Source organism: Merops nubicus, unplaced genomic scaffold, assembly GCF_000691845.1.
Source record: "Merops nubicus isolate BGI_N331 unplaced genomic scaffold, ASM69184v1 scaffold21317, whole genome shotgun sequence".
Lineage (NCBI taxonomy): Eukaryota > Metazoa > Chordata > Aves > Coraciiformes > Meropidae > Merops > Merops nubicus.
In genome coordinates, this window is record NW_008621374.1 from 53,452 (window position 1) to 68,625 (window position 15,174).

The window sequence follows — 15,174 nt, forward strand, 5'->3', positions numbered from 1 at the left end:
GGAAACTCGGCACGTAACAGTAGTCCTCGAGGTGGAAGAGCCAATAGCTTCCCCACATATTCATCCCCACTATCCATCAACTCACTAAAACAATCCAGAAAGGGATTCCAGTGCAAACTGTGGGCCTGTTTTTTTCCTGTACCATTTGTTTTGACATCTGTAGGGAACAGAAGGGGGTCCCTTATTATCTGAACTTACAAAGAGGAAAGCAATGAACTGACTGCTCTTGATAGACTTTACACTATTTCAGGAAGTCAAACACAGTACACCTTAAAAAGAAATGTTGCCTTTTCTTTTGCTTGCCCTACCATGCAAACTCTCCAGCCCTGAAGTACAAAGAGAATACACTGCCTCTTTGCCAAGACCAAAAAAAAAAATAATCTTTTTATTCTTGAGATATTTCCTGAACTACACTGTCCTGATAAGAAAGTGAACCATGGCAGCTATTACTAGTTTTCCTCCTATACAGTTTTCCCATTGCATTACAAATTCATTGACAAATTGAGGAGCTAGTTCCACCAGAGTAGCAATAATACATAGAATCATCATGACAGTGAAATTTATTAAAAGAAATGCTGATGGACTATAAAGATGAGCACAAAAAAAACCCCATCACACTTAATTCAGCAACTCATCACAGAAACTACAACCCTACCACTTTAAAGCAATATTTAAGCATAGTCCATTCAGCACTTTTACGCCGTCTCAAACTCTAAATCAGCAACGTACACTCTTAAGGGTCTTGCCAAATTGTGACATCATCTTAATGCCTCCAGTGCCAATATGTCAAGCCCTCTCACATGACGAGGGAGAACACTCAACACCTCATTGGATCAAATTCAAAAAGCCTGAAGAGAAGCAGCAGCACAGGGAGGGAGGCCTGAACCTTGGAGTGGCATGCAGATCCCAACACTGCTCCTCCCTTTTCACACGCAGATCCATGTGGTCTCCACCTGACAAATCTACATTTACACGGTTCATTGCCCTAAAATTAAACTGTTTCTTATCTCGGCCATGTGCTTGTGTCTTGGCTTCCATTTAGCTGGTTTGTCTTTCAGAAAGGCATGTCTGAAAACAGTGGTAACAGAAAAATAATTGGTTATAAGAGCCTTAGGAAACACTGTGGAGGGACCCTGGGTGCACAGAGCAGAAAGGCAACACCTCCAAGCAACAGCTAGGCTCTGACAGCCCAGGCCCCGATCCCACGCTAAGCACAGTCATCTCACCTCAGCACACGCTGACACTCACTGGGGTTGTCAAGGGCTAGGCATGGAGGCTGACCCAGATCCACCACAGTGCAGGCTTGGGCTGTCAAAGGTAATCTTGAAGCCCTTATTCAGGATTGGATCATGCTCACCTTGGCTTCAAGTAATGTCCTTATTATGCACGTGAGATCCAAGGCCCAGGCCAGAAATGGGGTTTCCCAAACACCTTGCACAGTGCTGTGGCTAGGCATGGCCATGTCATTTCCAAGTTCAGATTCTTACCCAGACAGCAGCTAAGCCCGAATTTGTGCATGTTGAGCACATGTAGCTTCTTGCAAAATTCAAGAGCTGCAGCTGGAATCTTACAAGGCCCATAGCAAATCTTAGGTTAGACAAACAGGTTTTGAACTCAACAGGAGTTTAAAATTTCAGCATTTTCCTTGAGGTGCTCAGCAGACAGATCAGGCCAGTTGAAACCATTTTGTTTCCACAATTCACACATTTTTATAAAACCGAGATTTCTTTCATGAATATTGGTGTTATGAGTTACCCCCCCTTGAAACAGCTTAGCTCAAAGTCCTGCCTCATGAGTTACAAAAAGAATATTCTCATATTTATGAGCACTATGAGGGCCTGAAACATAACCCACAGGGAACTGCATTCAACAGCTTCAGTGGATCACACATCAGGCCCAAACTCACGTCTGATTTAAATTCATATTTGGTCCATTTTGAAAGAACTGAGGAACTAGAAATGCAGTTCCTATAACCCCAAGATTTGCTCCATGCTAAAGGTGTTTGCAAGTTTCTGACAATCAGCACAGCACAAAGCCACCTTTAGAAGCAAGAAAACAAACACCCTTACTACAATCTAACACCAGGAAAAATATTTGGCTGAAATTTTAGGTGTGAAGTATACTTGATTAAGCCAGAAGAAACAAACAAAAACATCAACATCTAGTAATGTGGAAACAAGAAGGTTTAGCTCTTTAAAAAGAAAGTAAAGATAGAAATTTGAGGTAACAAACAAAAAAACCCAAAATGCACAAACACATCACAGACATCTAAAAATAGCATTTTATACGTTTTTTTTTTTTGCCAGTGCTTCTCTGAGAGCAAGTTCTTTAAACAGAACTTAACAATTTTACATTTTTTTTTAAAAAAATATGTCATCCTAAAATAGCCCATCAATCCTTACCCAAACTTTCTGTATTTCTACAAAAATAGACGCACAAAGAGCTACAAAATACTGTATTCCTGAAGGTAGGCGCACTGTAGTCAAGGGAAAGTCTTTTTCCTGACTGTTGAGACTGTTGATAAAATATCAAGCAGAACAAAACAACACACTGTTATAGGAGCAGAAAGGAGTTAGGTTGCCCAGCTGTAGCAGGCTCAGATGAGGAAAGAAAGAAAAGTTAGGGTTTTGTTTTTCTCCAGCACTGCAGGACCCATAAACGGCCTTACAAACAAAAGGCTCAACAGCAAAAACTGAATGGTTGGCTCTTCATGTTCATGTGTCCTTTGCCCCACGCAGAAGGCGTCAACGACCATTATATCGCCTGCCCAGATGTGCTGACTCCAGCTCTAACTGGTCTTAATTTATCTGAACTTCAGAACCAAGAAGTTTCCTTGCTCTTGTCCTGATGCTGTAGACCTATATTTCAGAAAAGAAAAAAGAAAAAAAAAAAATTAACATTTTTATACATCTTCTTCCTCTCCATTCAATTGAAATAAAGATAAACAGTTTTCAATTAGGAAGATAAAAAAAAAAACACAACTTACTGGTTAGAAATACTGTTATTGCTCCAAAATTTTTTAGTTTGTGTGGGATAAGCTTAAACCACACAAGTTCTAGACTGGCTCAAGCAGTTCAGGGATGCTGATAAAATTCTGTGTGTGATTCCTTGTTTTGGCCTCATTTGGAGCATGGCATGACATGTTAAAGTCCTCCAGTGAGGTCTGTATAGGTAACCCAGTATGCAACAGAATAATTTTTTCTGATAGGGGCCACCCACAGACCCCACCTCTTTTACAAAAGGTCTGACACTTTAGGATCTCACAGTTTCTGTGACATTTCACTTTACAGAGGAGAGAGGGAAAATGTTCCCGCAGCATGTAAAAAAACCAAAATAATTTCACCTACAGAGTGCCATATTTTTAGCCAAGAATGGCTAGTGCTTCCACATGGGAAAAATTAATGATTTTCAGCTTGCACTTGTTATGAGTTCCTCTAACATTTTCCATTATGAAAAGCGAGGACTATCTAATAAATGTGGTGCTATGTTGTGGCTTTAGCATTATAGACTTGGAAACTGTATTATAATCTAGGATTTCTCTGCTCCAGAGAGATTCAATCTTTGCTAGATTTACACCCAAAAGGGCGTTTACATAAAATCCAGACAATACAGGGGGAGGTGCAGATGAAACATCCCAAAGAAGATACATTCTTGCTCACTTACAGGGAAAGTAAAAGGCGAGAGAGGTGCAGGCACATATTTTCAGAGGTAGTAAGGCACTTAGGAATCATGGATTCAAAGCCTGCCCCCTGATGTTTTGAGTCAAGTATATGCCATTTTGTGAAATGAAGGTGCACGTCCCACTATAAATCATCATTACTATATAGACAGCAGTACTCCACTCTGTCATTCTATATATTGCCCTGCTACATAGTCTACCAAGACCAATATATCAACTACTCGATCTGCTAAGAATTTAGGGTAAATTTCACCACTAATGTAAGTAGGTGCAACTCCAGACTTCAATGATGTTGTAACCTTTGAAGATCAATGTTCATTTGATCTTTAACCTGTGAAAATTGACAGATACATGTGCTAAGCATAGATCTCCCATTTTCATATCTGATCACACAGTGAAACACAAAGGAAGACCTATAAGTTTTCAGAAAACCTAACATGCAGGATGGGTTCAGATCTGATGACTACCTCATTTTAGGAGTACAAACTTGAATATTTAATGATCACAGAATCATTAAGGTTGGAAAAGACCTCTAAGGTCACCAAGTCCAACCAACACTGAACACTACCGTGACCATTAAACCATGTCCTCAAGTACCACATCTACGCGTTTTTTGAACACCTCCAGGGACGGCGATTCCACCACCTCCCTGGGCAGCCTGTTCCAATATCATGATGATCAACCTAATTTCAGAGTTGAGCTACAAAGAAATCAGCTAACAGTCACAAATCCAAACACTTATGTATCCAGCAGCAAACAGATAAGGAAAGCAGAGCACACAGGTACAGCACACCAAACTCTGTTCTGTGGCTTTCTGCTCCATTTCACATGCACTTCCACCTCTTTCCTTACATTGGAAAAACTGGGATATCCCTCAACTACATCATGCCTAGAAAAGCATGTTGAATGAAGACATCTCCTTGTTGCTTAAGAGTCACTTGTTTTCCTGGCAACATCATTCACAGGCAGAGTCATCATAAACTGCTGTTAGTTTCCTCCAAAGCTCTCTCACAGTAAGTGAGGACAATTTTGCATTATTTCCTCACTGCTGTCCACAATTCTTTAAAACAAAGATGACCAAAAAAAAAAAAAAAGAAAAAAAAAAAAAAAAAGATGGAGTCAGACAGCAGAAACCTTTGGGAGAGTAAGGAAGTCATATAAATTCACCAGTGGAGCAAAAAAGGCCACCAGAGACAATGGAAGCCTGTGAAAAGAGAAACAGGTTATGTGGCTCCTAACAGCTTAAAAAAAAAAAAAAAGGTTTGTTGGCCCCCAAAAAGTTAAAAAAAAAAAAAAAAAAAAAAAAAAAAAAAAAGACACCTGTTTAAGAGGATGTTCACCTGATAATAGGAACTAACAGAAAGGGTATAACCAGCTGAACAGAGACCTCCCTATTTAGGTGTTTTTGCAACAAACAGAAATAACTGTAACAAGGAGGTTTAAGAAACAGCTGTCAAGTCTGAAGAGGCAGAGAAAACAATCCAAAAAAACTTAAGTTGTCTTAGTTACAGAACCGAGTGTGGAACACTTCCCATTCCTTTTCCTCATTCCATCCCTTTTTCTCATCTCCTTTGTGGCAAGGCTATCTTCAGTCCTAATATCATCCACGTGCAACCCTGCTACTAACGGAGGACTTTCACTTGCAGCCTTATGCAAGAACATTTTCCTCTTAGCAAGGACCTCCTCACTTGCATTGCAAATGTCAGTATTGCCATACAGCACAACTCCTCATCTCTAGGATACCAATATTATAGCTAATTGCCCGACAAGCAGAATGCAGGTTCCGTGGTAACATCTAAACAAGATTAATGAGTTGTGACAAACTCACAGGGTATGTGAACAGACACAACTCTACAGAAGACAGCAGACTGACCATTCAAATTCCATATTCAAGGTGACACACTGATGTACAGGCATTTCCAAAAATGGACTTTCCATAGTTAGACAAAACTAGAGGATGTTGATTTAAAAAAAATAAATTTAAAGCTATGCACCTCGATGTGCATAACTTTGGACAATAAGGGATATGCACCTCAATTTTAAGACAGACTTACAGCCCTCAGATATGCCAAAATCCTGCTCTGCTATTAGTGTGCTGAGGCTACAGAAAGCCTCCTCCACCACATCTGTCCAACAGCAGGACAGGATATCCTCCTAGGCTCTGTAGTAGAAGGGCACATTGCTCTGCTCTCCTCTTCACAGGGCTGCCTGCAGAGACCTGGCAGCTGCCAGCACAGCTGAATTTGACTGACCACCTGAAATGCCTGGTGTGTAGGGCAGTCCGACCTTGCTCCTAAGAAAAACACTGATGGTTGTAACCACCAGCTCCACTGCAAGACAGCAATTCCCTTTCCCATGTCCCTGGTTTTCAGTGCTCAACTCAGCTTGTGCACCCTTAATGTAAACACCAGGATTTAGCCCTAACACTGTGGGATTATGACTGCAGCAATGCTCTCTGTATGCAAGCCATGAACACCAGTCAATGCTGCTAGACTATTTGTTTTGCTTGACATCAGCAGGGCAAGGAATTGTGGCCTAAAGCACAAACATGCTGTACTATATCAATGTGTTCATATCAATGCTTGATATAAAACGTACTTTTATATTGAGCATTATATCTTGGGCTCTTCAGCTTTGTAACGACACTGCATACCAGCTGCCACAAACATAACAGGTTTTAATAGATTTTCCTGCACACTAACATTCGCTTTAATCCCACTGATACCAATAAAGAAGCACCTAAAAGGGTTAACTTGCAGCACACAATGAGGATTGAGCCACATTTAATGAGAATAAGGTAGTCAAATCCCTCCTCATCCCCTAAAACAGGACCATGTAAGTTCAAACAGATGTCCAACAGAGATCAATACTTTTTTAGCTCCATGAACAGTGATACTCTGATGTCCCACACAATCTGTTTCGAAACATAAATTCCCAAACTGTACTGTGCGTGCAAGGGGAATTCCCTCTTAACCTTTGAAGTGATTCAGCACCATCCATTCATGAGATCAAATATTTGGCTTAGTATCGCAGGGATGCAACAATGTAGCTGGAAGAGGGTAAGGTTACAGCCAGTCTGCCCTGATCCCAACGTTATCATTCCATATAATTCAGTGTGAGGAATTTTGCAAATGTTTCTATAATCATGTGTGACAGTAGCACAAGAAATGTGGCCCACGGTAAGGGTGAAGGAAATCATCTTCCTATTTGAAGGGCTCTGAAAACCAATTTCTTGATATATATCAAATGAGCTTTTTCATAGAAATAATCTGAAGCTTATGGAATTTGATACATTGACAGATCCACAGGTTGATGTTTTCTACTCTCCAGGGACAAATGAGCAAAGATTTCCAGAACTGAAGTTTTCTCACCACTGTGGCCTTAACCTACTCTGGAGAAACCACTTCTATGCCACAGAAAGACAGTAGACTCTTCCAGGCCCTCCAGGTTCTAGCCTCTCTGTTGAGATTACCATCTCACTTCAGGGTTAAATGTAACAAAATTCTGTGTGATGTGGAGATTTATCCAGTATAACGTCCCTGGCGTAGACCTTAGACGGAGCAAGAAAAGCTTCACCTGTTCTGGTGATACGACACAGTGTGGTGCTCCAGCAGCCCTCTCCTCTCCTCAGTAGCACAACACACCTTCCCCAAGGTGATGCACAAAAAACACCAGGGCAATTAAGATTCCTCTTTTCACTTCAAACATTCCTCAAATGCCCATCACCAAGGTTTTGTCTAAAAGGTACAAGCTGCAGGCAAGGTTGAAATGGGAGACTAGAGCCTTCCTGCCCTTGCAGGAGAGATGAGCGTGCAAGGTAAGAGAACAAATAATTGTAATGTCACAGGCTATTACTTGTTTCTTGCTCTCATTTCCAAAGCCTTACGTGCCAAACTGGAGCTGCCTGATAAGGTTTCACTGTTCAGTGCATGGCCATTTTGAATAGTCACAAACAAGTGAGACATTGGTCTGCTGAGACCCTCTGTCCTTGCAAAGTAGTCACACATTTCCCCTCTTCCCCAACAGGAACTCGTGGACTAAGACCCACAAGTTAGGCATGCGCCAGAAATTAACAGTTCAGGCTTTTTCCACTGCCTCCCACACTGAGAGGCAGTGGACATGCAAGCCACTGTTGAGTACTATTAAACCAGGATCCTGACAAAAAGACTATCCAACTGTGCCTTTCCATCGGGTTTTTCGCAAGAAACAGGCAGCACCAAGCAAAATCTAAATTAGTCCTCTAAGGCAGTGCTAGGACCCACAATCCTTTTTGAGGTACTGTGCTCTTACAGAAAAGAGAAAAAAACCCACCTGGTTTATTAGACCTCCTGCTGCCAAAAATGTAGCAGTAAGCAAAACAACTTACCCACACAAACAACTCACAGTCTAGGCTGGACTTATACCTAAGCCAGGCAGTGGTTTCTCCTGAATAACAATCCCTTATGTAGCTCTTGGCTCCATCCTCACAAAGTTAAATACCAGAGCTCTAAAGCTGGACTGCTGGGGCTACCGTAAGACCAGGGGTTCATCCCCTCTTCTGGTGGCAGTGACAATTTGCTCACACTTCAGAGGCAGCAGCTCACTCCCATTATGGAATTTGTCAGAAGGTCAAAACTTGAGATCCAAGTCCTGCCAGATTATCATTTTATACCCATAACCATAAAATGTAATTCCTCTTGTATCATTGGCACGGGTGGGACTATTATTAGATATAAAATTGCCTGGCATTAAGAATCAGATTCTCTCTTAATTTCTTGAGGCAGCAAGCGGCATGGTATTTAAGAGAGATTATTGGTTCCTAGTTGTTGTTGAGAGAAGACGTATTTATATGAAGTTAGCTCAATTACAATTAGGTTTGGGGCTCATAGCATTTCATATATAAGAAACAGCATTTCTTTTTCTCCACCAGTTCTCTGTTCCCCTGCACATTAATCAAAGTAAGGAAGTGCTTCTCCCACATTGAATCAGTTAGCTAGAGCTATCAAGAAGAAAGAAAAACAGATACTTTGAGGAAAGGGGAACAGGGATGTAAACCTACTATTTCCTTACTAAATAACATAACGCATTTAAGAAGTACTAATCTGCAAGGATTGATGTTGGTAAGAAATTCCAAGCAGAAAGAGGAGACCTCCACAGTGCATACGAGGTCCATGACAGATGTGCTGGAAACTGTTAGCCACCCATCACCTGATCACAAGCAACTATGAACAATGAGGGCTGCTGGACTGCTCCTCATAATGAAATGAGAGCCTGCCAGTCAAAGCTTGCAGATGCAGATGTAGTTCATGGCGTCTGTCCTACAGCTACAAACCCTACAGTAAAATGAATCTAATTCACAGACCTCTGCCTACACCCTACACAGAGAAGTTTAGTTTAATGGCAAGCACAGCTCAACAAGCACCTCTACTCTCTCTGTGACATCCGGCTACTACACAGGAAGGCAATGCTGATCTGTTCCAGTTTGGATGAGCAAGATGTAGTCTTCATGTACTGAGAGGTTATTAGTTCAGTCCTCATTGGAACTATATTTTGGTTAATGCATATATGAACTAGCTGAACAAGCTGGAAGCTACCATATGGAAGTTTGATTAACCATTTCCCACCAGATTTAAACAAACAAACAACCAACAACAACAAAAAAAACGTATCATTTCACAACTCATTTGGCTTGAATGGAACCACGGCAGACAAAGGTCTCTCAGCAAAAGGCAGTGAGAGCTGAATGTTTCACAGCTCATCTGTCCTGACAGCAATTTCAGGAGGGATTCCCACCTAGAAATATATTTGGAGAAGGCTCTGAGAACAAGCCCTGCTTCAGCTACAGCAAGTCCACTTCTTTTCTCAAATTCTTACTGCTAAAACAAAGCAGACACAATTGACCCATCTTACCTGTGTCAAACCCAAAACTTGGCACAATGTCCACTGTTCCATGAAAGGCTCCAGCCCATGCTGAGGTAGCGCTGGCGACAGCTGTAGGATCTGTCTTTGTCACGTCACATTGGGGAGCAGGAATCCTCGCTGCGCGGACTGAAGGCATCAGCAGGGACCCGTACCGGGGGTCGCGGTGCGAGCTGGGATGGTGGTGGTGCATGTGTGGGTGAGGGTGATGGCGATGCATGTACACATCATGCATGTGTGCATATGAAGGGCTCACCTGAGATGTTAAAGGATAATGCCAGGATTCAGATGCAGCAGGGGGAGGAGGTGGGGCAGTCTGATGAAGGCTGTGTCCTGGCCAGCTGCTGGGATCTGGTGATGGGAAGGTGCCTGGTGCAGTAACAGGGAAATCGGGGTGTACTCCACTTAAGCATGGTGGAGGGGGTGGCTGATAAGAGCTGGTCCAAAATGAAGTTGGGAAACTGCTCCTTTGATTTGAAATTGTTGAGCTTTCTGGCAGAGAGGAGAGAAATGAAGTATAACTGAAGCTGAACAACAAAATTTAATCACAAAACCCTCACAATGATCTTCTGCTCTCTAAAATCTGCCACACTGAACTCAAGCTCCCTCAGCAATTACAGCATCACAGGACAGTTGAGGTAGGATGGCCCTCTTGAGATCATCTAGTCCAACCCCTCTGCTCAAGTGGGGTCACCTTGATCAGGTTGTCCAGGACCATGTCCAGTCAGATTTTGACTAACATCCAAACTCTACCACCTCTCTGGACAACCTGTTCCAGTGTTCAGCTACCCCCAACAACTTAAAAAAAAACCCAAAACAACAAAAACCATCCAACAAAATAAAGAACAAGAGAAAAGAATGAAAGAACAACAAAAAAAAAAAAAAAAAAAAGTGATTTCTTATGTATAGATGGACTTGCCCATTTACTAATTCACGCCTATTGCCTCGCCTCTGGTCATGTCAGCAAACATTACTGAGGAGAGCTACCTCATTTTCACTCCCACCCATCAGGTATTTACACATATTGACAAGATCCTCCCTGAGAAGACTTTTCTTCTTCCAACTGTAGAGTCACAGCCCTCTCAGGATCTTGGTACAGGAATTATGAGTAGAGGCTGACTCCTGACTGGAGCAGAACACATCATTTAGAAAGTCAGCTGTTGCGGCTGTAAATGCTTCTAAGGACACAGCACCAGGTCATACCGCAGACTAAGAGATATTTGGCTAAAGGAAGAGTATCAGATCTTCTTAAACACTGCATTCTTTGATGGGATAAAGATCATAGCTAACACTTCTTATGTTAGTCCCTCACAGAATATATCACGTTGCTGTGTATCCAATAGGATCAGACAAGCAGAAACATCTATGTAAATGAAAGCATTTTTTTGTCAGAAATAAAAGACTCATTGCTTCTTACAGCTAGGGCTCAACTTATATTTAAATGGATTCCAATACCTCTACATTATGAAATCACATTCTAAAAATTTCTCTTTTGAAGGAGCAGTTAATGTTTTAGATGTGTAGGAAAGCACTGGCATCTTCATTCGCACAATCCTCTTGCCAGCTCATGTGTGAAAGTACTGCTTCATGCAGTATTTCTCAGCTCAAATAGGGTTTTTTTTTTTTGGTCAAAGGTGGAAACATAAAATTACAGGACTTCACTTCTATTGAAAGAACAGTCATAAAAATAGTCTATGGAGAAATAAAGCCAGGGAAGGTTCATATCTGATGAGGCGAGGAATCCTCTGTTCCTCATATAACATTTACAAAAATATTTCTTTTTCTTTTTTTTTAAATGACCTATTGTTTTGCTTTAGTTTAATAAGCAACTGGAAAGAGACTTGGGTGAAGACACCATTGAGAATGAACAGATTCTTCAAACACTGCTGCCTCTGAACTTTGCTTCCACAAAAATATTTTGGAAACAAAAACTGTGTTTCCTGACTGCATCACTAGGACACTCATGTATCTGTTTTAAAATCCATTAAAACCACAGATCTTTTTTTTTCCACACATCAATTGGCTTTGATTTAGGCAGTTTACTGAGCCTGATTAACTTTTGATATTGGAAATAGACTTTGCAAATTCACTCTGGACAAACATAGAGCATCTCTCTTTCTGTCAAACTGCTTCAGAGGCTGCAAGCTTATCTAGCAAGCTGTACTTCAACATGGTTTTCTTCAAAAGGCTGCCATATTTTTTTAACAATGTATTTCTATTGTAATTCATGCCAGAAGACTGGAGAGAACTATAAGTATATTACACAAGCCCCAGCAACCCTCCTAAATTGCTATTGTTCCTTGTTTGTAAACTGTTCCTTAGGCTGAGATGATGAGTGTATATGGCTTACAGTATTGGCAAAACGGGGGGGGGGGAGGGGAGGAAAGGGCAAAAATAAGCTTCTCCATGTCCAGTTTTTGTAAGCTGACTGTTATCTGCATGGAAAAGCCCTAAATCCAAACCATCTCACTTCAAAGAAGCATAGGAAACCACAAAGTATCTGTAGGACAACTTTAATACCAGGAGAGAGCACTTTAAGCCATTAGATTTGCCAGTATGAATTCATCCCAGATTGCACACTAGCTTGGTTTTACCAATCATACAGATGGCCTAGGCCACAGAAAACATGGTTGGTCATCTCCATTTTTCAAACCTGTGCACATTTCATAAAACCATTACCACAGTCAGAAACTGTCACAGACCAACCCCCCCAGAGACATCAAGTGTCACTGCAGAGGACAACCTCACTGGTCAAGTTCATGTCACTGGAGATACAGGGTCCATCCAGGTTATATGAACATGCAAGAAAACTACAACCACTCTGACTTCTCACATAGGATGCTACTAAGTATTAAGTGTGCAGCAAACCCACCAACAAGAACCACGCCTGTGTTGAACCACAGCCCCCAAGCACAGGGGTTTGAAGAGTGTTTGAAAGGTCTCCTTTCTTTCCCATCTGTAAAATAGTAAGCAGCACAACCTATTATCTTTACAGACACCATTATGTCAGATACCTAGAACCTATGAGACACAGCAATGGAGAAACAGCCATTTCAACACTGTTCTTGAGAATGGTGGAGGGGAAAAGAAAAAAATAAAAATAATAATAATAAAAAGAAAATCTGTGTAGCTTCCACCAATTCTCAAGAAGGCATTTTACAAAAATTGTCTGCCAAGAAAGATATTACAGTTACAATTTCCTAATCTAAGAACAAGAAGGCAGGGAGATGGCAACAAGTCAGATACCACGAAGTGGTGACTAATGCAAATGTTCATGGTGGCTGGCCAACATGCATTGAAAACATGCCAAAGCGCACATGTTGAAAAGAAGACAATGTATGGAATTTTAGGTAGTACAACATTATTTCTCAGTTAAAGCAGGAGGAAAAAAAAGACCAAAAACAAAACCCAAGAAAGAAAACAAATCTCACCACTTTCAGCTAGGAAAAAATATGCTGATAAAAATACCATTAAGGTACCATTATTTTCATTTACCCCCTGCAAAAGATTTCAGGTAGCTCCACCTACAACTGAATATTCAAAGTCCATGTTACTGGAGCCTGTTGTAGGAAACTATATTTTATAAAAAGCTAGTTTTGAAGTTAATTTTAGCCTGAACTAATCAGGATTTTCAACATAGAAAGATGAAGCCTTGCTCTTTTCGGGACAAGAGGTTCTATTTTCTACACGTAACAAAAATCCCTATTTGAAACAAAAAAAAAGCCCATACTATCACCTTAATTTACGCTTCCTGGGGGACAGTAAAAAAAAAAATCTCACAACAAGACAAAAAAAAAAACTCACAAAACATTACTAATTACTCCTTTCAGGTAAAGGAGAAATAGCAAAGCAAACTGAGTAGCCGGTTCATGTCCACACTTTCAATCTAAATCTGTACCTTCCAAAATTAAAAAGAAAAAAGCATTCGTATTTATCTTTGTGTAATTTGACAAAAATTCTGACTACCCGTGATGTTTATTTATAAAAGATCTCCAATTTAATGATATTTTAACTTTTTTAGGCAATAGGATACACGTCCATTTGCTGTAACTGAATACATTTGACAACTGTACACAAACCAGAAGACCAAGGCATTAGCATTGGTCCTTGCCTAACTTTTTTTCAGGAGGCATGTTTCAGAAACTCATTTGTGCCTGACAAAACCCTTGTCAGCTTCTGTTCTCTGGAGAAGAATATACTCTCAGCTTTTTCAGCATCCACAGTGCAGAACCAAGTAGCCCTGCCCAGCAGCCTCCCTAGGGATTTTCACACTGCTTCAGCAGGTGCAATGATGGCAGAGGACATATCCCCTTACTTTATTCCCAGAAGACTTTCATGAGCAGAGCTCCATTCCCTGCAGATGGCATGGGGCATGCAGGGTCAGGAGGCGGCATGGCTGAAAAACCCTTATGCCAGGCAGGCCACCCTGTCCCCTGCAGAGCCCTCTGGGGAAGGCTGTGCAACCACAGGGGGAGCCAGGGAAAAACGGCAGGGTATGTCTGAGGCCAAAAACAAGACACACAACCCCATCCATGGTATGTCTCCAAGCTCAGTGAAGAGGGCTTGCTGTAGGCATAGGATCTCTAGGGACTGCCTTGATCCCATCTCTAAAACATTTGTAGCCTGTCTGGGCCATTTATAAATGCTTCAGTCTCCTTTTTAGTAAGCATAGATTCAGTCCTGCTCTCAGCTGAGTTAACGGAAAATTTCCCATTAACATTAGTGGTCCCGGCTCAAGCCATAAATTCCTCTAGCTCCCTAGCCACTTGTACTGACCTTTGCTTAAACTTCCTCAGATTTGTCATCATTCTTCTGGAAAACAAGTCCTTCTGTGCTATTTTTCTCTTCATGGGGGTTTTCAAAAATTCTGTCTCTCCTTATCTGTGACTTCCATCAATACACTCTCACCTCAACATCCCTGATTATGAACACCACAACTCCTACAAGGATCCTCACAGCACCTCTCTTACTCACCACGATGCAAGGCCATTGCTCATGATACTTAGTTTGCGTCCCTTTGCCAGTTAACCTAAGGGCATGACCAGAAATAATGCAGCTGTGGATCTGAAAAATTACCCAGACACAGAAATGTGTGATGGCAGTATGCAAATGCCTCTAGTACCTACCACATCTCTGCTCCCTGAGTGAACGCAGAGCAAGGTTATCCCCTTTTCACACGCGGGCAGCCAATAATGACGGACACATCTCTCCCACCAGTTCTGCCCATGGGCAGGCTGCAATGCACCACACCACATGGCTACAGCCACGCGGGGCAGGGCTTGCAGCCGAGCCTGTTTCAGCCTCTGCTGGCTCCTCCTGACCTGGAAAGCAGCCACAGACAAAGCTTAAAACGCCTGGCAAAGTCACCCGAGAAGGCTGCATAGGTCTCTTCATATCCAAGCATCCAGTATCCAAACAGCTTTGCTCTTGCCTCACAGGCCAAGTTTCACACTTGGAGCTTAAAAATAAGCCTCTAACCTTGCAGCAGACATTTGTGAAGCCATGTGAACTCCGCCCCATTCCTTCCAGGCCTCGGCAGAGCCACAGCCTACGGCAAGCAAGGTGACTGCTTCTTCCATGCCTTTAGAGCCTCTTTC

General features: G+C 41.7%; 1 protein-coding gene across 1 annotated transcript in view; it reads right to left on the minus strand.

The window, feature by feature from the left end:
• Nucleotides 1-2,262: 2,262 nt before the first annotated feature.
• The window catches only part of VGLL3 (vestigial-like family member 3), a 13,797-nt gene continuing 885 nt past the window's right edge, over nucleotides 2,263-15,174 (minus strand). The window contains exons 3-4 of the mRNA XM_008944474.1: nucleotides 9,569-10,069; nucleotides 2,263-2,858 (exon numbers count right to left, since the gene is read on the minus strand). Coding sequence (XP_008942722.1) covers nucleotides 2,815-2,858; nucleotides 9,569-10,069 — 545 coding nt within the window. The 3' untranslated portion in view covers nucleotides 2,263-2,814. The remainder of the gene's footprint in view (nucleotides 2,859-9,568; nucleotides 10,070-15,174) is intronic.